The 27,433-nt window shown below is 46.6% G+C and overlaps 1 protein-coding gene across 4 annotated transcripts in view; it reads right to left on the bottom strand.

Moving 5' to 3' along the window:
- HYDIN (HYDIN axonemal central pair apparatus protein) overlaps positions 1–11,519 on the bottom strand; it is a 450,179-nt gene extending 438,660 nt beyond the window's left edge. For 3 of the 4 annotated variants that reach the window (XM_038368829.2, XM_038368830.2, XM_043494937.1), the window contains exon 1: positions 5,887–5,983. Coding sequence is in view for 1 of the 4 variants with exons in the window: in XM_043494938.1 (XP_043350873.1) it covers positions 11,495–11,504 (10 nt within the window). In the remaining 3 variants the exon portion in view is untranslated. Of the gene's footprint in view, positions 1–5,886; positions 5,984–11,494 lie in introns of those variants that run through there. The other variant, XM_043494938.1, reaches the window with a different exon arrangement.
- Between the last annotated feature and the right edge of the window lie 15,914 nt (positions 11,520–27,433).

Genomic DNA, 27,433 nt, shown 5'->3' with positions numbered 1-27,433 from the left:
CTGTAATTTACTAAAGAAATAAACTCTGTCATAGCTGAGATTACTAATTAGGGCTCTCAGATTACATCATCCTGTTATTCCTTTTTATTAAACCTCCGTTCTCATCTGACAGTGATATGGATCAGAAAGCATCAGAAATACAATGCCAATAGCATTTCCCTCTCAAGTTCCATTACAATGCTGAAATTTCATGACTTCCTGGAATACCTATAATTAATATCTAAACCCATTTCTAAATATTTTAATATTCCTTTCCCTTTCACAGATCTCTGCTCTTCAGGCTTTCTAACATGCATCAAGTTCTCTTTTATTTAAAGCCATTTATTTCTGGCATGATTAAAACCAGCTGAAACTTGGAATATGTTTGTTAGGTTTTGAATGTTTCAAACCTCTCATTACTCTAACTTCTTTGGGAAGGAGAGGAAACTAAACAAATAAGAAGGTGCTTTAGGATTGGATGCAAATGTCAGTAGATTGGGCCATGGAAGCAGCAAAACTCTGTAGGGTGAACTCTAGCAGAGCCTAATCCAAAGCCCATTGAGGTCTATGGAAAGACTCCTAAACCAAGATCCTAATATGCATTTAGACACCTAACTCCCACTGATTTCAACAGGAGTTAGAGATCTAAATACCTCTGAGTATCTGGGCCCCACTGACTTCAATGAGTATTAGATCTGGTCCAAAGTTTCCTACAGTGGGAGGGGATTAAGAAAGGAAATAGAGCTTGTAGTGTATTAGATCTACTGAGGCAAGAGCCATCAGAATGGGCTGCTCCTCCATGGGACATCACTGCTCCCTGGCACCATGGACTTTGAAGCCGTTGTGCTGCTACTGCCTTGGATCCCTTGCCCAGAGAGAACCCAGTGGGACATACTTATCCAAGCTGTATTAAGTTCTGAATGGATTTCCACCTGGAAATCTAGCAGATTTCCATTGGAAGGTAACTGCTCCTTTGCTCCACCACCATACAGCATGGAGAGGCATTCACAGGGTGTTAAGAGGTGGAGAACTGAGCCACAGAGGTGGATCTACATCCATTCTACATAGGCAAAAAGAGATTTGCCTACAGAAGCAGAGGACTCTGATGTATTTTTATTAGGGTGAGAATACATAGGTACAGTGCCTTGCATCAGCTGCTTTGAACCAGTATATGGAGCTCTAATGGAATATTTGTACCAGTGTCACTGGGATGGGGTCACATTCCCCTAATAAGGTACTCACAAAAGCAACAGATTCACTTCATCATCATGAATATATAGAAAAAGAAGTGGTTGAGAAATGGAAATACCACATTGGATCAGAGCACTGAGCCACCCAGTTCAAAGTCGTACTTGTGGCACCTTAGAGACTAACAAATTTATTAGAGCATAAGCTTTCGTGAGCTACAGCTCACTTCATCGGATGCATTAAGGTGCCACAAGTACTCCTTTTCTTTTTGAGAATACAGACTAACACGGCTGCTACTCTGAAACCAGTTCAAAGTCCTGTTTCTCATGGTGGCCCGTACCAATTGCTTTGTGACAGAAACCTGTAGTGGACAGTTACTGAATAACCTGTCCATAAGAGAAATTTTTTCCTGACCCCTAGCAATTGGTTTATGCCCTGAAGCATGAAAGTTTACAATTCTTAAAATATTTTAGCCTCTCTAATTAACTGAGGCTATTCTCCTTATCCATATAAAAATCTGATCTTTTTATAATCCTATGGGTTAGAGATTGGGAAATGAGGCACAGAAAAGATAATGCTAAAATGTTCCAAAGTGACCTCTGCTTTTGGACACGCAACTTGAGCCACTTAAGGCCTGGAACCACTCAGCACCCAGCACTCCTCCTAAAGGCAACAGGGGCTCTAGGTGCACAGACTTTCGGAAAACAGGCCCAGGGCCTCTGAACCTGAACACCCAACACCGCAGGCCACTCTGGAATATTTTAGCCTAAGCACCTCACCCAAAGTCACCCAGCACATAAGTGGCAGAGCTGGGAGCAGAACCCCTTCTCCTCACAACTAGCCCCATGCCCTAAAATAAGGTGAGAGCATGCCCCCTAGGGGAGGAAGCGCTGTGATGTTTCCCTTGTAGGGTTTCCTCCATATTCTTCTTCCAGGGCGTGGGGTTTGCCTCCAGCCTGATTCTACAGAGGCAGCTGAAGGTAAAAAATCCATTACAATCTACATACCACACAGACTATGCTGACAGCTTGTGCCACACACTCTCAAAGAAACTGCGGAACCACCTGATCAACATCCTCTACAGCAAACAGGGAAAGATTAAGAGTGAGCTCTCAAAACTGGATACTCTCATGAAGAACCAACCTTCCACACAAACTTCCTCGTGGATGGACTTTACAAAAACTAGACAAGCCATTTACAACACACACTTTGCTTCTCTACAAAAGAAAAAGGACAATAAACTATCTAAACTACTACATGCCACAAGGGGCCACAACAGTGGTTCCCATAACCCACCCAGCAATATTGTTAATCTATCCAACTATACTCTTAGCCCAGCAGAAGAATCTGGCCTATCTCGGGGCCTCTCCTTTTGCCCCTCCACCCCCACGAACATGATACAGTTCTGTGGTGACCTAGAATCCTATTTTTGACATCTCCGACTCAAGGAATATTTCCAACATACCTCTGATCAACATATTAACCCACAGAGACCTTCCTACCAAAACTACAAAAAGAAGGATTCTGGGTGGACTCCTCCTGAAGGTCGAAACAGCAGCCTAGACTTCTACATCAAGTGCTTCCGCCGACGTGCACGGGCTGAAATTGTGGAAAAGCAGCATCACTTGCCCCATAACCTCAGCCGTGCAGAACACAATGCCATCCATAGCCTCAGAAACAACACTGACATCATAATCAAAAAGGCTAACAAAGGAGGTGCTGTCGTCATCATGAATAGGTCAGAATATGAACAAGAGGCTACTAGGCAGCTCTCCAACACCACTTTCTACAAGCCATTACCCTCTGATCCCACTGACAGTTACCAAAAGAAACTACAACATTTGCTCAAGAAACTCCCTGAAAAAGCACAAGAACAAATCCACACAGACACACCCTTGGAACCCCGACCTGGGGTATTCTATCTGCTACTCAAGATCCATAAATCTGGAAATCCTGGATGCCCCATCATCTTAGGCATTGGCACCCTGACAGCAGGATTGTCTGGCTATGTAGACTCCCTCCTCAGGCCCTACGCTACCAGCACTCCCACCTATCTTCGAGACACCACTGACTTCCTGAGGAAACTACAATCCATTGGTGATCTTCCTAAAAACACCATCCTAGCCACTATGGATGTAGAAGCCTCTACACCAACATTCCACACAAAGATGGACTACAAGCCGTCAGGAACAGTATCCTCGATAATGTCATGGCTAACCTGGTGGCTGAACTTTGTGACTTTGTCCTCACCCATAACTATTTCACATTTGGGGACAATGTATACTTTCAAATCAGCGGCACTGCAATGGGTACCCGCATGGCCCCACAGTATGCCAACATTTTTATGGCTGACTTAGCACAACGCTTCCTCAGCTCTCGTCCCCTAATGCCCCTACTCTACTTGCGCTACATTGATGACATCTTCATCATCTGGACCCATGGAAAAGAACCCTTGAGGAATTCCACCAGGATTTCAACAATTTCCATCCCACCATCAACCTCAGCCTGGACCAGTCCACACAAGAGATCCACTTCCTGGACACTACGGTGCTAATACACGATGGTCACATAAACACCACCCTATATCGGAAACCTACTGACCGCTATTCCTACCTACATGCCTCTAGCTTTCATCCAGATCACACCACACGATCCATTGTCTACAGCCAAGCTCTATGATATAACCGCATTTGCTCCAACCCCTCAGACAGAGGCAAACACCTACAAGATCTCTATCATGCATTCCTACAACTACAATACCCACCTGCTGAAGTGAAGAAACAGATTGACAGAGCCAGAAGTGTACCCAGAAGTCACCTACTACAGGATAGGCCCAACAAAGAAAATAACAGAACGCCACTAGCCATCACCTTCAGCCCCCAACTAAGACCTCTCCAACGAATCATCAAGGATCTACAACCTATCCTGAAGGACGACCCATCACTCTCACAGATCTTGGGAGACAGGCCAGTCCTTGCTTACAGACAGCCCCCCAATCTGAAGCAAATACTCACCAGCAACCACACACCACACAACAGAACCACTAACCCAGGAACCTATCCTTGCAACAAAGCCCGTTGCCAACTCTGTCCACATGTCTATTCAGGGGACACCATCATAGGGCCTAATCACATCAGCCACACTATCAGAGGCTCGTTCACCTGCGCATCTACTAATGTGATATATGCCATCATGTGCCAGCAATGCCCCTCTGCTATGTACATTGGTCAAACTGGACAGTCTCTACGTAAAAGAATGAATGGACACAAATCAGATGTCAAGAATTATAACATTCAAAAACCAGTCGGAGAACACTTCAATCTCTCCGGTCACTCGATTACAGACCTGAGGGTGGCTATCCTTCAACAAAAAAACTTCAAAAACAGACTCCAATGAGAGACTGCTGAATTGGAATTAATTTGCAAACTGGATACAATTAATTTAGGCTTGAATAGAGACTGAGAATGGATAAGTCATTACACAAAGTAAAACTATTTCCCCATGTTATTTCTCCCCCCTACCCCACCCCACCCCCCACTGTTCCTCAGATGTTCTTGTTAACTGCTGGAAATAGCCTACCTTGCTTGTCACCATGAAAGGTTTTCCTCCTTTCCCCTCCCTGCTGCTGGTGATGGCTCATTTTAAGTGATCACTCTCCTTACAGTGTGTATGATAAACCCATTGTTTCATGTTCTCTATGTGTGTATATAAATCTCCCCACTGTATTTTCCACCAAATGCATCCGATGAAGTGAGCTGTAGCTCACGAAAGCTTATGCTCAAATAAATTTGTTAGTCTCTAAGGTGCCACAAGTACTCCTTTTCTTTTTGCGAATACAGTCTAACATGGCTGCTACTCTGAAACCTGTCTGAAACCCTAGCACACAATCCCCTGGAGATTAACAGGAACCTTGTGGATCTATTGCATGGTGGCCCTGTGCACCTAACCCAACTTCGAGGGCCCTTGCAGCTTACCCGAGCTCTATGGGCTCCCTCCTCCTGCAGCAACCCTTTAAAGTGGGTTCCCTGGAGGGGAAAGGACACCCCAGGAGTGTTAATACAGCAGGACATCCTATCAACATGAGTGCAGAATACCTAGGGGTGGAGGGGAGGGAACAATACATGTGAGCCCCAATGCACCTTCCTCACCCCCTTCCTACTCTAGGATCTCTGAGACTGAACTGAGCTATCCGGGGGAGAGGCCACTGCTTTCCCTCGCAGCTTTCCATGGTGAGGGTCCTAGTCACACACATCTATTACGATCAGGCACCCCTGGGTCTTCAAACTTGTTACCAACAACCCCTCCCTTGGCCGGCCAGCATGCCGAAACATTAACCGCCGCCACGTCTGTGCCCGTGCACAAGTTGGGGTAGGGGATATATCCATCCAGATCCAGACCCTGCCTGGAGCTGTGGGCTGAGAACCTCCCTGGCAACCCCTGCAGAGCAGGGCCCGGCTCCCCAGAGCTCTGCCCACTCCCCCAGTCTCTGTGCTGAGTCCCCCAGGCTTCCCCTGCAGAGCTGGGCACGGCTCCCTGGAGCTCTGCCCCCCGTCTCTGCACTGAGCCCTCCCTCATATCCCATGGAGAGTGGGGCTCAGCTCCCCGGAGCTCTGCCTCCCATCTCTGCGCTGAGCCCTCCCTGGTATCCCCTGCAGAGTGGGGCCCGGCTCCCTGTCTCCGCGCTGAGCCCTCCCACGGGGGACGTTGTTGGACACTTACATGCTCAGTCCCTCTTGCTGCAGCCTGTTTAACAGCCCCACCAGCACCACAGCCTCACCCTCTCTGGCCGCCAGCCCTGGCTGTTACGCTCGTTCCCGTAGCAACCAGGGCCTGCCAGGCCTCCAGCAGGGAGCTGTAACCGCAGGCCCTGGGCTCCATGGCAACTGTAGGGACGCCTGCAAGGGCCATGGCCCAAGGGAGGAGGTGGAGGCTGGTGCTTGGGGCCCTGCAGGAGAGGACAGCTTCTTAAGGGGCCCTCTACCCATTGTATTTGATTGTCATGAATGGAGGTTATAGGGAGGGGAGGGGAGGGCTGGATTAACCTTTTGTGGGCCCCAGATCCAAACATATTTGTGGGCCCCTATGTAGTCACTGGGGGCTCCGAGTGTGGGCCTGGTGTGGCCGGGCCATTGGTGCCCTAGTACACCCTGTACTGAATCTCAGAGACATTTTTCATTTTGATCACACACCTCTACATGACTATCTGCATTGCCATACCCAGGCCCCTCAGCCCCCAGTTTTTCTCACTGAGCTGTACACCCATGTGCATTTACCAGTGTCCACAGTGAGCAGAACTTTCATAGTGATCAGGGAAACTCCCCACAGATTTATTTCTTTCCTCATTCAGACCTTCTATAGCCATGTCTCCAGTACCACCCTATGTCACCAGTCACCATATGTGGTCCTAGTCTCAGCTCAAAGTTCCAAAGCCACAGATACCTGATCAATTCTGACAAATCCCTTCCCCAGCGCCCATCCTGCCATTTGAGCAAGCCACTTGCAAACACCATTTCCCCAAAGTGAGGACTTAGCTCTTGGGAATCTGAAGACACCAGCCTTTCTCCCACTGCTCCCATCTACGTGCTAGTCTACTACCTGATCACCACTACCTCTCCCTATACTTGTTTCCTTTTTACTTTGGACATGCTCCCCAACCAGCTAGGGCTATTTTCCCGCTGCAAGCCTGACCTGCTTCCTCCTTTCCCGCTCCCCTTGACATTCCTTTCCTACTGGTGACCTCCGTTCCTTGAGGTTAACTCCAGTTTCTTTATCTGCTGTAGCTTAATGGCCCCCAGTAGTCACAAAGCCACCTGCAGCTTCTCTGGCTATAGCCATGGGGCCAATTGCCAGAGGCCAGCCTTAGATAGCTGCAGCTACTAGTCAAGGAAGGGGTGGCTATTCCAAGGCTGTGCATTCTTGAACCTTGCAACGGCGGCACCAGGGACTCTAAATCCTCAGCTCTGGCCCTAGGCAGCTGCAGACTCTGCAGTTATGCACTTCCCTCCTCTAGGCCATGGCTTTATGTACCTGAGATGCCCATCACCTGCAGCAGAGGCCACCAATTCCCACCCACCCCTCAGCTAGCATGTAGTCGTGCAGAAAGTGCAGCCTGAATGATTTTGGAGATTGGCGTGCCTGGAGGTTCTCATTCCTGAGCAGCAGCTCTGCAACAAGCTCACATGGCCCCCCTCCGCTGTGGGACCAGGACCCTGTGAAGACAATGGAGTTACCCTATGTATAACCAGTTCTGTCCAAGGCCTCTTGAAGTGAGTGGGAGTCTTTTTGTTGTCTTTAATGGGTTGTGTATAGAAGCAAAGGACCCCATTCTAGACTCTAGGAGCAAAGTGCATTCTATGATGCACTCGTTTACTATTGTAACAGAAAGGCCTCACATTACCGAGTGAATAAGCAACACCTCCTACAGCACCTAACTTTTTCTGAGAGGCTTCCCATCCAATTACTAAATGTAAACCTGCTTTCCTTACAAGGGCTGAAAATATCAGGTAGTATGGTTACAAAAGCAAGGCCCCTCTGAATTCAGTGAGAATTTTGGATGTGCACAGAACACAGACAGGACTGGTTCCCACATGGTTATAGAACTGCAGTAAAGTGGAACAATTTTCAGTTTGTGTGATTGGAGAATATCTGGATCCATATTATAAGACTGCCCTACAAAAATGAGGAAAAGCTGAGGTGTCTTTATTATTCTTTTGTTCCACTCTTCATTTCTATGGGGAATTTGCCAATGCAATATTACTGTCTTCCTTTTAAACAAAATTTAAAAAAAAATGGTAATGGCTGTTGAAAATAGCAATTCCAGTCTTAGTGAGCACTGGGAAGACCCCAGCATTTGTTGCTCAATTTTATCCTACTTTTTCTACAGCAAATTACAGTGGATCAGCATATTTGATTTGGAGAAATGAAGTAACAGTTGCCCAAATTGAGCTTGAGCCCTCCTGAATTTTGAGGGTGTTCAAATCTGGAAAACAGGTGCTAGATTCCCTTTCTGAATATTAGATAAATCTGGAAAGGAAAAGTCAATTTCTACTTTCATGACTCAGAAGTGGAAATCCTCCTGTACTGTATCTGAAGTTGCCCAGGTCCTCCTCCCCGCCCTTACTTTTCATTTTAACTTCTGGTGGGATCCACATACCTCCCTTCTTAGGCTTCAGATAGAGAGTTGCACTGTCCATTTAGGTTTCAGAGTAGCAGTCGTGTTAGTCTGTATTCGCAAAAAGAAAAGCAGTACTTGTGGCACCTTAGAGACTAACAAATTTATTAGAGCATAAGCTTTCGTGAGCTACAGCTCACTTCATCGGATGCATTTGGTGGAAAAAACAGAGGAGAGATTTATATACACACACAGAGAACATGAAACAATGGGTTTATCATATGCACTGTAAGGAGAGTGATCAGTTAAGATAAGCCATCACCAGCAGCGGGGGGGGGGGGGGAAAGGAGGAAAACCTTTCATGGTGACAAGCAAGGTAGGCTAATTCCAGCAGTTAACAAGAATATCAGAGGAACAGTGGGGGGTGGGGTGGGGGGGGGAGAAATACCATGGGGAAATAGTTTTACTTTGTGTAATGACTCATCCATTCCCAGTCTCTATTCAAGCCTAAGTTAATTGTATCCAGTTTGCAAATTAATTCCAATTCAGCAGTCTCTCGGAGTCTGTTTTTGAAGCTTTTTTGTTGAAGGATAGCCACTCTTAGGTCTGTAATCGAGTGACCAGAGAGATTGAAGTGTTCTCCAACTGGTTTTTGAATGTTATAATTCTTGACGTCTGATTTGTGTCCATTCATTCTTTTACGTAGAGACTGTCCAGTTTGGCCAATGTACATGGCAGAGGGGCATTGCTGGCACATGATGGCATATATCACATTGGTAGATGCACAGGTGAACGAGCCTCTGATAGTGTGGCTGATGTGATTAGGCCCTATGATGGTATCCCCTGAATAAATATGTGGACAGGGTTGGCAACGGGCTTTGTTGCAAGGATAGGTTCCTGGGTTAGTGGTTCTGTTGTGTGGTGTGTGGTTGCTGGTGAGTATTTGCTTCAGATTGGGGGGCTGTCTGTAAGCAAGGACTGGCCTGTCTCCCAAGATCTGTCAGAGTGATGGGTCGTCCTTCAGGATAGGTTATAGATCCTTGATGATGCGTTGGAGAGGTTTTAGTTGGGGGCTGAAGGTGATGGCTAGTGGCGTTCTGTTATTTTCTTTGTTGGGCCTGTCCTGTAGTAGGTGACTTCTGGGTACTCTTCTGGCTCTGTCAATCTGTTTCTTCACTTCAGCAGGTTGGTATTGTAGTTGTAGGAATGCATGATAGAGATCTTGTAGGTGTTTGTCTCTGTCTGACGGGTTGGAGCAAATGCGGTTATATCGTAGAGCTTGGCTGTAGACAATGGATCGAGTGGTATGATCTGGATGAAAGCTAGAGGCATGTAGGTAGGAATAGCGGTCAGTAGGTTTCTGATATAGGGTGGTGTTTATGTGACCATCGCTTATTAGCACCGTAGTGTCCAGGAAGTGGATCTCTTGTGTGGACTGGTCCAGGCTGAGGTTGATGGTGGGATGGAAATTGTTGAAATCCTGGTGGAATTCCTCAAGGGCTTCTTTTCCATGGGTCCAGATGATGAAGATGTCATCAATGTAGCGCAAGTAGAGTAGGGGCATTAGGGGACGAGAGCTGAGGAAGCGTTGTTCTAAGTCAGCCATAAAAATGTTGGCATACTGTGGGGCCATGCCGGTACCCATCGCAGTGCCGCTGATTTGAAGGTATACATTGTCCCCAAATGTGAAATAGTTATGGGTGAGGACAAAGTCACAAAGTTCAGCCACCAGGTTAGCCGTGACAGTATCAGGGATACTGTTCCTGACGGCTTGTAGTCCATCTTTGTGTGGAATGTTGGTGTAGAGGCTTCTACATCCATAGTGGCTAGGATGGTGTTTTTAGGAAGATCACCAATGGACTGTAGTTTCCTCAGGAAGTCAGTGGTGTCTCGAAGATAGCTGGGAGTGCTGGTAACGAAGGGCCTGAGGAGGGAGTCTACATAGCCAGACAATCCTGCTGTCAGGGTGCCAATGCCTGAGATGATGGGGCGTCCAGGATTTCCAGGTTTATGAATCTTGGGTAGCAGATAGAATACCCCAGGTCGGGGATCTAGGGGTGTGTCTGTGCGGATTTGTTCTTGTGCTTTTTCAGGGAGTTTCTTGAGCAAATGCTCAAGAAACTAAATGCTGTCCATTTAGTCCACCCTGTTCCTTCTTTGGGGGCTGCCAGGCAAGGTCACACCAACATCGTTAATCCAGTCTGGGGAAGTCTTCTGAGGGTGATATCTGGGCCAAAGCCTTCTACTCCTTGGGCATACATGTTCCCCATTCACAGTGCCACCCCCTTCTAGCAGCCAGCTCTCCATTCACAACTAGCTGAGGTACATGGGGTCTCACAGCTTTCCCACTCCCTCCCCCTCCCTTTCCTGTTGATAGTGGCCAAGGGAATGCTGGGAAATGTAGTTCCTTCCCTGTTCCAGGGCCAGAGTAGCAGCCATGTTAGTCTGTATTCACAAAAAGAAAAGGAGTACTTTTGGCACCTTAGAGACTAAAAAATTTATTTGAGCATAAGCTTTCGCATCCAATGAAGTGAGCTGTAGCTCACGAAAGCTTATGCTCAAATAAATTTGTTAATCTCTAAGGTGCCACAAGTACTCCTTTTCTTTTTGTTCCAGCGCCGGCACTATAGGCAGGGAACTGGCCAAGAAACTACAATTCCCAGGGCCCCGGGGGGTTCTCAGCTCCCATGCTGGATCCCCGCTGCTCCGAGGATCCATTTCTGCAGTGCTGCCAGAGGGGAGGAAGTGAATGTTATGAGCCCCCTTCTGAGCTTGGGCCCGGCGCTAGGGCGCCATTGGCGCCGTGGTAAATCCAATACTGGGAGGGAGACTGTGCACAGGGGGCTGGACTAAGTGACCTCCTGGGGTCCCTGCCAGCTCTGTGCTTCTTTGGATGACAGCAGAGCCTGAGGCCCCGCTGTGCACACACCAAGTAAGAGACAGCCCCTGGCCCTAAGAGCAGATACTGCTCTACATGGAGATCCAGTGACTTGCCCCAGCTGAGAAAGGGAGTCTGTGCCAGATCCGGGGCTTACACCCAGAGCTGCTGAATCCCAGCCCAGCGCCTGAGCTATGAGAATTTTATTTCCCTTCACATATCAGATGGTGATGGATGCTCTCAGTGCTTTAGCATGGTCCCACTGGTGATACATGGCAGCTGGAGAAGACTGACTATAAGACCCCAAGCCAAGACACACACACACAGGCCAGAATCACCTTCTCCCATCTTGTCCTGTGGGTCTCAGAGATTGCAACACCACATCCAGGCGTAACATTGACAAAATAAACAAAATCATGGGGCTACCCAACAGGACTGAAGGAATTCTGCAAGTCCAGGATCCAACCTTGTGTAAGATTCAGGAGCCAATAGCTATCATGCCCAAAACATATGATATTCCCTTATTGGAATTTGTTAGGTATTAGACAAATAATAGCCTTTTACTATTTACTGAAGTTCTCGTTGCTATCCATCAGGCTGGCTTTTATAGGTGTTGCATGAAGAGTGGTTTGTGGTTTTTTAGACAAACTGATGGATTTTGAAAGTAAAATGCTGCCAGGATCCAGTCTAACCGTTTAAAGGAAATCCAAGAGGAGACATGAAGCTCACAGTGTTCCTTCCACATAGGAAAGAATATACTGAGCATTTTCTACTCAGGAGACATGAAACAAATGCCTATCTGTGAATAACTCACCTTTCATTCCTTGTGGAGGCTGCTATTTTCCTCCATGAATCCTCCCACTAGCAATCACAGTTTTAATGTCCTGAGCACAACATCTCCAAATTTCTGACCAGGCCTTTGGAACAACCCACGAGACTACTCTCCAGCTAATCAATCATTAGTATGTGCTGTAACAGGACTTTGGGAGCTCAATTAGTGCCAGGCAGATATGCATTCAGTGCAGACAGGATCACTAAAGCTCAAAGGGCTAACCTATAATTTTGAGGAAGGGTGCTTCAGAAACAAAATCTCCAACACAAGCTAAAACAGAATCTCTATTCACTGTTAGCAGTACCAGGCCTCTGCCACAGTGTTTAGCAGTTCCAATTCCATCCATTAAAGCAGGGATGGGCAAACTACGGCCTGGAACTTTTATTGCATACTGCTGTTTTGCTGGATTCACTCAGTATTTGCACATAAAGCCCTTGGACTTGCATAGGGGTTTTGTATATTCTGCCAGCAGTGTTTAATTTCTGGAAAAAATCATTTCAGAGTAGATTATTTTTGCAGCTGACAAACATTTGAGGGAAGGAGTATATTGTGCCTCCAAAAGGAGACCTAGTATATTGGTGGGACACACTTGTTCAGGTGCCTGGCTGTCAGCATTGCTCCCCTTATGTCCTGAAGGGCCACATCCAGCCCTTCAGTTGATTTAATCTGGCCCTCGAGTTCCTGCTGAGGAGTGGGGTCCAGGGCTTGCCCCGCTCCACACAGCTCCCAGAAGCAGCAGCACGTCCCCCACTCTGGCTTCTACGTGTAGGGGCAGCCAGGGGACTTGGCACGCTGCCCCTGCTGCAAGTACTGCCCCCGCAGCTCCCATTGGCTGGGAAACACGGCCAATGGGAACTGCAGGGGCAGCACCTGCAGATGGGGCAGCACGCAGAACCACCTGGCATAAGAAGCCAGAGTGGGGACATGCCACTGCTTGCAGGAGCAGCTTGAGGTAAGTGCCACCTGCAGCCTGCACCCCTGACTCCCTCCCTCTGCCCCAACCCCCAGCCCCAGCCCTAGCCCTGATCCCCCCTCCTGCCCTCTGAACCCCTCGGTCCAACCCTCCTGCACCCCTGCCCAAGTCCAGAGCCCCCTCTCACACACTGAACTCCTCATTTCTGGCCCCACCCCAGAGCCCGCACCCCCAGCTGGAGCCCTCACCTCCTTCTGCACCCCAACCCCCAATTTTGAGACCATTCATGGCCCGCCATACAATTTCCATATCCAGATGTGGCCCTCGGGCCAAAAAGTTTGCTCACCCCTGCATTAAAGGGTTGCTGCACAGATGTAAACTGACCAGTGTGATACTATGTTAAGTTTTGAAATTCATCATAAAAATTAAATCCTTCTGAACATCCCTCCCCCACCCCAACCCTGTACAGCCCACAGGGCCCAATCCCTAAAAACATGAGTCTAGATTGTTCGAGCTAAAGGGCTAAACCATTTGCTTAGAGCAGTACTCCCAGAACTGTGAGCCATTGCTGTCTGTGTGGCTCATCACATATGCATGAGGGAGCCATGAGTGCTTGGGAAAAAATTTTAATCCATCTGCCTGCTTTTGTTTTCTCAATTAAGAGACTATTAAACTAGGCTTAAAAAATCTCCTGCATTTTATTTATAGAGTGTGCATCTTACACTCCTACTACAGCTGCTAGGGCTGAGAGCCTCTCTGTGCCCTGGGTCTCCAGCAAAGAGCTTCCCTGCTGGGGGAAGCATTCAGCAGGAAACCTCTCTGCAGCAAACCCCCTGCTGGAGCAAAGGGCAAAGAGAGGCTCCCACCTATGCCAGCTGCAGCACCAGCAGATCGAGGAAGGGGAATGAAAGGGAGACAGGTGCATCTTTGTAATGGAATGGTTTTTACCAAGTGCTAAGCCTACAATGTAGCATATGCTCAAGTGAAGAAGATTGTAATCAAGTTGGATGGAAAAAGAAGAAAAGCAGACAATACGATGATGGGTACATTTTGTGGCTCATATCCAGAACTAGTGGATAGAAGAAGTTAAGAAGAGTCAATATTTTGCACAGCAGCTTGATTAATCCACAATGATAGCATCAGAACCCAAGGGGAGCATGGTCATGCTTAGTGGTTGGAGCAGCGCCTGTTAAGTTTACTTGTCAGAGTGGTGGCAGTTGGCAGAGGTCAAGAGGAGAGTTGGAACAAGGCAAGAGTAGGGCTGGGAGCTCAGCTGGAGCAAGAGCAGGACTAGGGACAAGGCTGGACTAGGAAAAGAGCAGGGCTGGAGCAGGTTAGGGGTGGCGGAGCCTGGAACCACTATCAAGCAGAGGAGAGTTCCAAGCCATGACATGACATTGAGCAGACTGAACTGGTATGGCTCCTGTGAGGTTTATATGCCTGTCCTGAGTGTCACCAGACCAGCTGCTGGCTTGTGGATTGGCTGGAACCTAACACAGGAATGACTCATCCCTGCATGTGACTCAGTCAGGCTCCAGTTCATGACTCATCCCCTCACACAGCCCACATGGTTCAGTTTCTGTGTCAGGAGATTTGTCCAAGCAGGTAGAGTAATTGAAGAACTTTTATTTAAACAGTCCCATTCTTCTCACTAAAATCTTAGGCTGTGTCTGAGCATGCCAAAAAATCTACATTTTCAAATTATAGTTTTAAGAACCCAGAGTAGATTATATTATGTAAACAAACCATTTATAGCTGAACAAATGTGCAAAACCATCCAAACTCTAGTGTCTCTCTTGAATATGGTGGCCTGAATTTTTGAATCTAATGTCTTGAATTGGTTAAAAAACCACAGTATTTGGCTGTGAAGAGCCATGGCGCTAAAAAATTTGGAAGCAACGAGGTTAGAGGCAATAGCAGACTCACAAAGCTTCAGACTTGTTTTTGCCACTAGAGGGAGACAAACAGCCATACCATTTTAGCATGGGTTACACCTCTAAGCCTACCCTGATGCTTTTATTAGTTCAGATTGGGAAGCAAAGCCAATCTCCAGTCTAGAGCCTTATTCCACTCAGGGAAAGGTCATAGAAATCAGAGGAGAAGTGAAGTATCCTATGTCAAGAAAGCTGCATAGGACCCCTTAAAATTAAATAGAAGATAGGGTGGTTATTTGCTCTTTCCCTACAGAGGACTTTTATTGCATACTGCTGTTTTGCTGGATTCACTCAGTATTTGCACATAAAGCCCTTGGACTTGCATAGGGGTTTTGTATATTCTGCCAGCAGTGTTTAATTTCTGGAAAAAATCATTTCAGAGTAGATTATTTTTGCAGCTGACAAGCATTTGAGGGAAGGAGTATATTGTGCCTCCAAAAGAAGACCTAGTATATTGGTGGGACACAGTTGTGCAGGTGCCTGGCTGTCAGCATTGCTCCCCCTCTGTCCTGGCAGTTGGTATTGAATGAGTAGAGAGTTCCTGATGCACCAGCTGTACCCAGTACATTCTGTACCTATTTTATTCTTGTTCTGCAGTTCTCACTAGACAGGGAATGGCAAATTTGTAAGCTCTGCGTAATCTATTTCAAGGCAGATGTAGGCCTGAAATTAAAAAAAAAAAAAAAAGTCCAGATCTGAACACTATGCAGTTTGGCAATGTGAACCTTATTAGTATTTATCACAGTATCTCCTAGAGTCCCCATTGCCGAGAGAATGGCAGCCTTTAATCCCTTCCAGAAATTTTCATTATAATCATCAACTGTAGGCATAGCAGCAAACCTCTCTTGAAAATACTGCTGAAGTTTCCCCCAAGTCACTATATCTTGAAGGTACTTGATGCTGAATTCCTTTCATACTGATTTTGCCTGCTTATGGTGTCTTCAGGCAATCTGGAAATTCATGATAGATCTAACAAGGCAATGGTCTGTCCAACAGTCATCAATTCCATGCATGGCCCTCGGTGATGCAGACATTCTTCTGATCTCGAGCTCTGACAATAACATAGTCAAGAAGGTGTTAATGCCTGGAGTGAGGGTTTCTCCAGGTGTTCTTATACATTCTCTCAGCATGTGCTAAGTCCATTGGCTATATTACTCGCCATTACCAAGATTGGTTTGATGAGACTGATGCTGAGATTCAGGGATTGCTCGACCAGAAAAGAAAAGCTCATTGCATATGGCAAAATGACATATTACACCAGCAGAAGAAAGAGTCATACAAGCAACTCAAGGCTGAAGCCCAAAGGAAAATCTGCGACATGAAAAATGGTAGCAAGAAAAGGCCAAGGAGATTGAGCTTTACACTGATAAACATGACCTGAGGAGGTTTTTTCAGGCAATAAGGGCCATTTACAGTCCATGCTCCCATGATCCCACACCACTCTGAGCCCAAGACATGTCAACGTATTTTAAGGACAGTGAAGCCATCAAAGTCAGATGGAAGTGCATTTTGAGTTATTCTTGAACCGCGAGTCAGCTGTCTATATTGCCACAATGGCAATATACAAAAACCTGTAGGAGAACACTTCAACCTCCCTGGACACATAATAGCAGATTTAAAACCTGCAGCAAAAAACCTTCAGGACCAGACTTCAAAGAGAAACTGCTGAGCTTCAGTTCATTTGCAAATTTGACACCATCAGCTCGGGATTAAACAAAGACTGTGACTGGCTAGCCAACTACAAAAGCAGTTTCTCCTCCCTTGGTGTTCACACCTCAACTGCTAGAAGAGGGCCTCATCCTCCCTGATTGAACTAACCTTGTTATCCCTAGCCTGATTCTTGCTTGCATATTTATACCTGCCTCTGGAAATTCTACTACATGCATCTGATGAAGTGGATATTCACCCATGAAGTTTATGCTCCAATACATCTGTTAGTCTATAAGGTGCCACAGGACTCTTACAAACTTAGATGTTTCTCACCACAGGCTGGCTGGCTGCTCTTCAGCCAGGCTCTTCCCTTTGATCAGCACTTCAGTTGCTTGGTGGTGGTGTCTGTAGATGGAGGTGGAAGAGAGAGAGCATAGGAAACGTCTCTCCCTTTTATCCTGTTCTTTCTTCCCTCTTGGCCTTGCCCCCGCCCCTTCAGAGTCAGTCCCAAACTGACCAATAGTTTGGGGGATAGGGAAGGGGGATGACTCACTCAAGAGTCCAACAGATCCTTTGTTGCTGCTTAGGCCAGTGTCCTTTCTTCCTGTGAGACTGGGCTGGGTTTGTCCTATACATTCCCTGATGAGATGTGAACTGCCCCTCTGCTCCTAGAGAGTTTTGCCTGGGCTTGTTTTAAGCCATGAGGACACATTTTCAGCCTCATAACTATATACATGAATTTACAACCTATAACATTACTATAACAACAATGCTCAGTGCATCATGAGCCTTCCAAAGATACCTGACATGACAAACTTTGCATTGGATACCACATAATCATATTATAAGGATGAACAAGGGGGTGCTGGGTGTTCCCCTGAGGTACAGAGTGTCACACTGGTATAATGAGAAGATTCCGGAAGACTTGAGAAATGTCAACATTGCTACAATCTTTAAGAAAGGAGATGAGTTGGAGTGTGGAAATTATTGAGGCATTGCTTTGCCATCTACAGCAGGGAAAATGTTTGCCTGTATCCTCTTAAACCGATTACTTCCCCTTGCTGAGGAAATATTGCTGAAATCTCAGTGCAGTTTTAGATCATCCCGCAGGACAACCAACATGAACTTTATTGCCTGACAAATCCAGGAAAAGTCTTGGGAGCAAAATCAAGATCTGTACATGGCCTTCCTTGATTTGACAAAGGCTTTCGACTCCATCAATTGGGAAGTCCCGTGGAAAGTGCTGGCCAGATTTGGCAGCCCTCTAACATTTATTAAGATCCTAAGGCTTCTTCATGATCAGATGACTGCCACTGTTCTTTGTACTGGAAACAGACACTTTCATCATCAAAACTGGGGTTAAGCAAGGATTTGGTATTGCAACCAACCCTGTTCTCCATCTATTTAGCAGTCATTTTGGTCCTTGTTAAAGACCACCTCCTCAATGCAGTTGACATTCAATACAGAATGGATGGGCGGCTTTTTTTATCTTTGTCGTCTCCACTCAAAGTCTAAAGTCCTCAGGGTGTCCATTACTGATCTTCAGTATGCTGATGTCTGTGTCATCCTCATGCACATTGAGACTGACCTTCAGTCCACACTGGATTTTTTTGCACAAGCTTACCAACGCCTAGGACTCGCACTCAATATTGAGAAGACTAAAGTGCTTCATCAGCCTGCTTCAGGCCTTGCACATGACCGATCTCAAATCGCCATCAAGGGACAGACTTTGGAGACAGTTGAGCACTTCTGCTATCTTGGTAGCCATCTTTCACAAAAATCGACAGTGAGATCCAGCACAGGGTTTTCCTTTGGGAAATTGCTCCAACAGACCATGATCTACTGCAGGACACCAAGATCCAGGTCTTTAAAACAATTGTTATTTCTACACTCCTCATTGATGTGAAATCTGGGTGACCTATCGACAGCACTTCAAGATTCTGTAGAGGTAACACCAACAATGCCTCCCAAAGATCCTTCACATCAAGTGGGAAGATCACTACGCTAACACCAGCATCCTCACTGAAACCAATGTCACCAGCTTTGAAGCAATGATCCTCATGCGCCAACTCCGCTGGGTTGGACATTGTGTGTAAATGCCAGATTCTCACCTCCCAAAACAAGTCCTCTACTCTCAGCTCAGAAATCCCATGGTGGTCAGAGGAAACGCTACAAAGACACACTGAAAGCGTATCTCAAGAAAAATGATGTGAACATCACAAGCTAAGAGGAGCAAGTTACCAACCAAACTCAATGGTGCCACGTCCTCCATCAGGCAGTGGCCCACTTCAAGGAGAAGTGCCTTGCCCTCAAAGCCGAAAAGAGAGAGAGAAGGAAGGAAAAAAGAAAGACCAGAAAGTGTCTGTACCTACTGTGGGCAGATCTATGGTGCCAGGATTGGACTCCTGAGTCATCTTAGGCCTCACTGTAAATCAGTTGTAGAGATCATCCTTGAATCGAGGGATCACCAATGAGTATGAGTCTGAGAGGCCCCACTGTGCTCAGTGGCGTACAAATACAGAGTAAAAAGAAAAGGAGTACTTGTGGCACCTTAGAGACTAACAAATTTATTAGTGCATAAGCTTTCGTGAGCTACAAAGCTTATGCACTAATAAATTTGTTAGTCTCTAAGGTGCCACAAGTACTCCTTTTCTTTTTGCGAATACAGACTAACACAGCTGCTACTCTGAAACTTGTCTAAATACAGAGTAAGAATGCCTTCCATAAAGAACCCACTATCCAAATAGACATGGCTGCAAAGGGTGGGAAGGGAAAGAGGGGCAGAGAAAAGGGAGGTCCCTGGGCCGAGGTCATGCCACAGATCACATGGAGAGCTGAGCCTAGAACTCAGGTTTCCACATTTCTCCTCTGAGCTCTCAAGCCTCAGTACTTGGAACCTAAATCTCAAGCACACTCATCTCATGGAGAGGCATGGAGCTACAGGTCTGAATTTCACAGCTGGGGCCCATCTGTAATGTAATGACTGTTGGCTCCGTCTATAGAAGTACAGAGAGAAGCAAGGGGGAGAAATTAGGACACATCCATGGCCAGGGACACCAAACCGTGCTGATATGCTGGCCAAGCTCTCCCTTCCAATTTTGGTGGAAAGCAGAGATAGCAGCCACTACTACAGGTTTATTACTCTACAGCTGGAGTAAGCAGTCTCCCAAACCCCAGGGAGATCCCAACCCTCATCACTCTGCATCACACACACAAACAAAGACGTGTATAAGTTGTTGGCAATGGGCAGCAATATCAGTGCTTCCCAGTTTAATCTTCCCAATGCTGGAGAGAAAGCGAAGTATATCTTAGCCTGCCCACTCAGCAACACCTCTGTGGAGAAGATGGGCTTTACCCCATGCTCAGAAAATTAGCAACCTTGATCAGTGATGGCTTCCTGGGGGCATGAGATCTACATGCAGAGACTCCTCCCCAGGAATAGGTAGCCCGCAGCCCTCAGGACCATCCATTGCAAGAGAACCACCTGGTTAATCTCTAAAAGGTGTTTGCCCTGTGTCAAACTAGTCCTGTAATTGAGCCTGCTTGTCAAGATCCCAGCGATAGCAGGGAGTGTTACAAGTCAGGACTGGAGCAGTGGGGGATTTGCACTAGCCCAAGGCAGGCTCTGTGAAAAATGGGATATCAGTAACTCCTTCTCAGAGCAGACTGACCAGAACATGTCAGAATGGCAAACAGCTGTGACAAAGTTGGGGATTTTTGTAGTGTTTTACAATGAATAGTGTGTGCACTCCTCAGTTTCCCTGTGTGCTGCATGTTTAACAAAGTGGTGGGAAAGGGTTTGTTGTTGCAGGGGACCAGGTGTGACCTCACCTAACTGCCGGGACCCCTGGACAACGACGTGGAAATGGGGTATCCTAGCAACTGATGACCAAGAGCCTCAGCCCAGCTTGGAAGGCAGCCAGTTCTGGCCCGTAGGAGGACAAAGGGTTGAGGAGAGAGGACCCCGGTGACCTGATCAACCAGTTCCAGCCAGAGGGGAAACAAAGGACAGAGGAGAGAGGGCCCCAGTGACCTGTTTACCTGGGATGGGAGACAAAGGAGGGGGGAGGAGCTGTTGGGGGAGATGATATAGGATGATCAGCTGGAAGCAGAGGGCTGCTGGACTGGGGAGAGAGAGCAGCCAGAGCCCACCTGGATGCAGGATAGACTTAGATGTACTGTGCGGAAGGAGGCCAGGCCTCAAGGCCCAGAGAGTTTCCTGTGCTGGGTTCAGATGCTCAATAAACCCTCCTGTTTGACGCTGGCTGAGAGTCACTCCAGTCTAGAGATCATTCCCTCTGGGTGTGGAGGCCCCTGGGGTCCAGAGTGAGTGGACTCCCTGAGGGGGCCCATGGCGAGAGACAGGTGTGCTGAAGGCTCAGAGAGGTGCGGTTCCAGGAGGCGGAGGGGCCTACGGCTTAACCCCCGAGAGAGGGTTGGACCCCCAAGAAGGGCTGTCACACTGAAGGGCATTCCTCCCAGGGACCATACAGAGCCGAGAGACAGCACAAGTCCTGTGAGTCCATGACAACAGCTCAGCACATATTCTGGTTTGGACCTGATTCACTGTTCATTTCGGGGGGCAAGAAATATACATGGGAGGGTGGAGCACACATGTGAGTCTTCCATACAACAGAGGGCATGTCCACACTGCAGGCAGAGGTGCTGTAGCCATTGGCATGGGCATGCCTGTGCTACCTTGCTCAGGGAAGAGATCACAGCACAGGCCCCACATACAGGCCCATGCCAGCCCCTGGGTACATATTCACAATACTAGCCCACACCAGAGTCCATGCCACCACAGTTTCACTGCTATTTCAGCCACATCAGCTAGAGTAAAGCTGGCACAGGCATGCCTCCCCAAGAAGTAAGCACACCTCTGATTGCAATGTAGACATAACCGTATGTGCCATCATCACTCCAGGGCTTGCAGCCAACCCCTGCTGGGTCCCTGGTCAGGGGCACAAAACGAAAGGGGTTTGTTTGGCTGTCACTAGGCAAGGCACCACCTTCAGCACTGTTGCTCCAGAACAGCAGGCAAGTCACTGGCGGCAAATGAAAGCAATAGCCTCACCCATCAGGCCTACTGTGCCTACAGTAGGGAGCCCTCCCCAACTAGTTCCTGGCCCCGCCAGGATTCTCACACAGTGTGGGAGCTAAGGCTTGGCTTCCCTCCCAGCTGGGCCCCAACTGCTCTAGGCACTCCTCTTTAAGACCCTCCTTCCAAGCCTGATACCTAGTGCAGGTGAAATGAGGCAGGGCTGACTGAGCCCACAGCAGCTTATTAACCCTTGGCTGGCCAGTACAGGGTTTGTATACTGCATTACACAGTGATACAGATACTGGGCTCTCCTCACTGCTGGCCCAGGTGCCAGCATTACAGCTGCCATCATCTTACTGGGGTGTCCATCCCTGGGAGGCATACTGTGCTTGGCGACTAGCACAGGCTGGTGGAGATGGGCCAGATTGATACACATGATTTGGGGAGGCCAGTTTGGACTGAATGCAACAGCTAAACCAGGAGGAGCTGGAGCCAGAATTAGCTAGATTTGAACATATGCCATAGTCACCCAAGGACGCTTACACTGATACAAGGCAGTAAGCTTCCTGCACCTGATCATGCTGGTGACTTCAATGGGGATTAGGATTGAGTCCCCAGTATCAATTAATTAAAGTGCCTCCATGCACACCCCCAACCACACCCCCTGTTGACATTCAGAGCGACCCACAGCCAGATTCACACGCTCTTCACACTAGGGGTTCTTCATCTCCATTGTAGTGGGTTTGGCTGGGATATGTTACACCACGGGAGATCACATCAGTCCCCTTGGTGCCACTAGGGCAAAGTTTGGTGGTGACACAAAGGTATGTCTTTGATGCATTGCAGTTACACAGCAGGCTCACACTGTGCAAGTGCATGCAAAGCTAATCGCTGGCTTCCTCCTTTGTCATGATACACAACCTTCTGCAGTGATGAGTCCAATGTACAGGAAATGAGCCTGGCATGAAATAATTGCAAACATCACCAAAACCTGCTGAAGTGAAAAACAAACATAGTTGGACCAATTAGCCATTAGATGTCCCACTGAATAACAAAGCACAAAAGTAATGGTCCTTTTCCTCCAATATTGCCATCATTTTTGTTTTATTTATTAAAAAAAATCTTAGCCCCTTTGTAAAAGGGTTTTTCCTGTCAGATGCTCTCCTGTGTGCAATGCAATACAGGAGATTACACTGATTTTTGCCTGGCACTTTATGCACAACAATGTGGTTGGGCTGTCTCCCTACATTCCATGCTGGGAGTCAATTTGATTTCTTCACTGTGTGTTTACTTTACATTGCATTTGGTTCTTGCTCTTGTTCATAGTAATACAATTATATGGGCCATTTTTTAGTCAGCACTGTTAGAAAATATTGCTCCTTAGAAGGCTTTGACATGGCCTGCATAGACATGTGACTGAACAGGGGTCTGTTATCCTGTTTTCGCTATACTGCCCAAATGGAGTGGAGGTCCCTGTGCCCTGCTACCATTTTGTGTTTCCGTTCAGACAGAAAGTTACACCCCAGTGAGGGTTTTCACTCCTCTGTTTCTCCATGAATCTGGGCACTATCGCCCTAGGTTTCACTTTCACTTATAATACAGAGAAACCCCACCAAAAATTCAAATAAACTTTGATGATTAAAAGAAATGGAAAAGGTACAAACCTCAAGAGGCAAAAAGTAGTTCAAGAGCCACTCTTACCTGTCACCCACTGAGTAAAGCAGCAAGAGCAGCACCTGCCTGAAGCCTCTGCCACATGTGGCTGCAGAACAAGATGGGAAAGGGACCCAGATGGGCACATTTGTTGTGCTTGGCTTCGGTCCCATTCAGCAAGGTGCTCAAGCAAGTGCCTTACTTTAAGCATAGGGGCAGTGCCATGGAGATCAATGGCTAGTACCTTGCTGAACTGGGGCCAAATGCATGTCACCACAACTCCTTATAGTGACTGGCCCCAAAGACAACAGGCCCAATCTAAAGATGGTATGTCAAAGAAAAGACCCTCATTGACAGAAGTGGGTGCCAGATCAGGCTGTATTACTGCCTGCTACTTATTGACAACTCCAGTTAGCTCAGGTAACATTGCTTGTGTTTTCCAGGCCACTCCAAAGCCCATGGAAGTCAATGGAAAGACTCCAATGGGCCCCGGGTGCTGAACTTATCTGGTTCATTCCCTCATTGACAGCCCAGGTTGTTTCCGTGAATGTAGCCCCAATTAGAGTTCTGTGCAGCACTGTTGACCAGCTCTGTGGTTCTGGAGCATGGAAATTTTAGGAAAGAAAGATGAAAAGGGATGGAAAGGAGAACAGCAATAATAACTGGGGAAAAAACAAAACATGAGCACACATGTTTCAAACTGAGCCTGCATGAGAGCCTTGCATGATTAAACAGTGATTACAGCGGATGCAGAGCACTTGGGGTGCTTTATAATTGTTGCTGTGAAAAGCCTGTTTTATTTATCACTTGTAAAGCACTCAAGGAGAAATGGCTTGTTTTTCTACCATTGCACTGCAGCCGGGTGCGGTACTCCATGGCAAACATACACAGCAGGTTATATGGATAATCCATATACTTCCTTTCTCCTTCTAAATCAGTTTCCAAGCTGTCACCAGGTGAGTGCTATCACTTAAAAACTGTGGTCGGTGGGAGGGCATAAGTAACAGTTTCTAACTCATCTGATAACTACATACCCCAATTTGTTTAAAATTATATATGTGACACACTTTACCTTGGGGGAGCGCCCTGTAACCCCTATATTCCTTATTTATATATAATTCTGATCTTGCATATAAAGCATGCCATGTAAGGTATCGGGGGAAAGAATAGTGACTTTCAGGAGATCATAACCTATCTAAATATGTGTATCATTAGTGCATATGAAGTTACGAGATTGTGTTGTATGGCTGTCAGTAAAACATTCTGTAAATTGGGGAATTGGCCAGACATTAGCTCCCCAGAGACAACAGCAAGGAAAGTAACCAATGCCCGGGTGGGTGTCAAACAACCATCAACAGCCATTGTCCAGCAAGGGAGCTACAATTCAATGACTCACTTGCACAAGGCCACACCAGAGGAATTGCTCAACCTTGCCTGGGGACTTAGCAATGCCCCCCAGATATGCCAGGACTTGTGTACTCCATGGACTCAGGGTATAAAACAGAACACAGGGGCCCCATGCTTGGCCTTTCTCCTTCCCCCAACTACACTGCAAGCAACAAGGACACTCAGAAGACCGAAGTCTCTAACAGAGAGGACTGGCCCAAGTTTCAAAGGTGAAACCTGTGTATTATGAACTGCAATATCCAGTGGGGTGAGAAGAACTGCTTAATCTAGATGTCGCCCAGTCTAATAGGGTTGAGAGTTTAGACTGTGTGCTTATATTTTCTTTTCTTTTGGTAACCACTCTGACTTTTTGCCTATCACTTATAATCATTTAAAATCCATCTTTTGTAGTTAATAAATTTATTTAACTGTTTATCTTCACCAGTGAGTTTGCCTGAAGTATTTGGTAAATCTGCTCAGGTTTGCAAAGGCTGGTGTATATCCACTTTCCATTGATGAAGTGGTGAACCAATTAATAAATTTGCAATGATCAAGAAAGGGTCTTGAGCAGTGCAAGATGGTATATTCCTAAGGTACAGTGCTGGGAGCTGGGGGGATTTGGCTGGTGCCTTTCTCTGTGTGATTCATGAGTGGCTCTGGGAGCATTCATGTAATCCATCTGGGTGTGGGGCACCACATGCGGTTGTGCTGAGTGATAACAGCACCTGGAGGACTTTGCTGGTTGTCACTAGCAAAGCATTGTGAGAGACAGCCCAGGCTGGAGAGTTAAGGGGGCACAGCCGTCTTATGGTCCCAGGCAGCACCCTGGGGATCCCATCACAATATAAACTTCTTCCAGCATTGTACTTTGCAGCAATTTTGAAACTCTGATTTCTGACCGTAGCATTCTCAAGAGACCAGCTTCAGGAATTGCTTGTATGTAACTATTCCACCAAAAGCATGAGAGAAGAAGATGGATTTCTTTTCTCAGCATCGCCAAACTCTGTCTCCATGGCTCTCTCTTCCTACTTGCCTCTTCACCTTAGCCACATGCAGTGTCCACATGCAGTAATTTCCCAGGGATTGAAATGGGGGAGGGGGGGGTGTTCGAATTTACAGGGTGGGGTGTCAGGGCCGATGAGGGGTGAGACTGTGAGCATAAAGGTGGGCTGTATGGCACCATAGTAAAAACTGAAAATTTTTTCATGACCATTTTATTAGATTTAACTCATGTTTTAAAATCATCACACAAATTAAAGTTGGCTACTCAAGCCTTCTATGAAACACTACGTCTACATCCTTCTTGGTTTCTTGTTATAATTTTGCACAACTCTATTAATGAACTTCTTGAATGCAATGCGTTCATCTTTGGTCTCTTCTCGTGTGCCCGGGACTTCCATTCCTTCAATTGATATGCTCATTAGATCAGTCACATGATCAGGCAGAAGGCGACTTCTTTCAGAACACAAAATTCTATTCAAAGATGAAAAAAAATGCTCAACTGTAGCTCTTGTGACTGGGAGCAGCAAGAGATGAATTCCTACTTCTTTCAGCCCAGGAAACATAGCACAAAGATCAGGTCGAGCCACTAGTGATGATAAAAACGAAGTTGAAGTCGTATCTTCATTCATTGTATGATATTCCACTCTGCGTTCAAATTCTCTATTTTGTCCTGAGCACATGGCAGCCCCATTGCTGGTAGTGCCTCACTGTCAGTGTTTTACAGGACAGGCATCTGTAAAAGCTACGTAGAGGTTGAGTACAATCTAGAAGTCACTGGTTTAGATTTTTAAGAATCAAGTCTGTGTACTTTTTAAGTTGTCTTAACAAACACTTCTTGTCCTCTTCACTTAAGGATTCGATATAAATGCCTTCATTAATCAACTTCTGGACAGAAGTCTTTGCTTCTTCCAGTACTTTTTCAATGGATAGCTCTCTGATTGATCCAAATATAGCTTCTACTGCTGGACAAAGATCTATTACTGTTGTAGCAGATGCCTGGATGGCATTGTTTAATGACCCAAGTGGTTTCAACAGTAGACTTACAAAAGAGAGAATGGCAATAGTCTTCTCTGAATGTAGCAGCAAAAGTAATCCACTAGCCTCACTACTGAGATCCATCCCATCTTGGTACATACTTTCCAAAGCCAGTAAAAATGGCTGGAGTAATTTTAAGACAACAGCCAAGGATCGCTCATGAGAAAGCCAGCAGGTTTTCCCAGGTTGGACTAATTTGAACTTCCGTCCCAGTGTATCTTCTATATTTTCCAAGATATTCAGTCTTTTTGGACTCTTGCTGAAAAAAGAATATAATGAAGACAGTAAATTTATAGCTTTTTAAATGTCTTTTGAAGAGTCTGCAGCTCGTACTAGCGCTAGTTGGAGTAGATGGCCTCTGCAGTGTGTATAGGAGAGATTAGGGTTACACTTTTCTCTGAGCAAAGCTTGTACTCCACCATGTCTTCCAGAATCATAGAATCATAGAATATTAGGGTTGGGAGGGACCTCAGGAGGTCATCTAGTCCAACCCCCTGCTCAAAGCAGGACCAATCCCAACTAAATCATCCCAGCCAGAGCTTTGTCAAGCCTGACCTTAAAAACTTCTAAGGAAGGAGATTCCACCACCTCCCTAGGTAACCCATTCCAGCGCTTCACCACCCTCCTAGTGAAAAAGTTTTTCCTAATATCCAACCTAAACCAGCTTTTCTAAATAGTCCCGAACCACTTCTTTCTCCACAGAGGGCTGATCACCTCCTCCCCATGCTCTGCTGCCCAGTGCAGTAGTCTGGGAGCTGATCTTGTTCGTGAAGACAGAGGCAAAAAAAAAGCATTGAGTACATTAGTTTTTTCCACATCCTCTGTCACTAG

This window comes from Dermochelys coriacea, chromosome 12, assembly GCF_009764565.3.
Source record: "Dermochelys coriacea isolate rDerCor1 chromosome 12, rDerCor1.pri.v4, whole genome shotgun sequence".
In the NCBI taxonomy this organism is placed as follows: domain Eukaryota; kingdom Metazoa; phylum Chordata; order Testudines; family Dermochelyidae; genus Dermochelys; species Dermochelys coriacea.
Note: the sequence above shows the minus strand (reverse complement) of the source record. Positions and strands in the feature narration are given on the sequence as shown.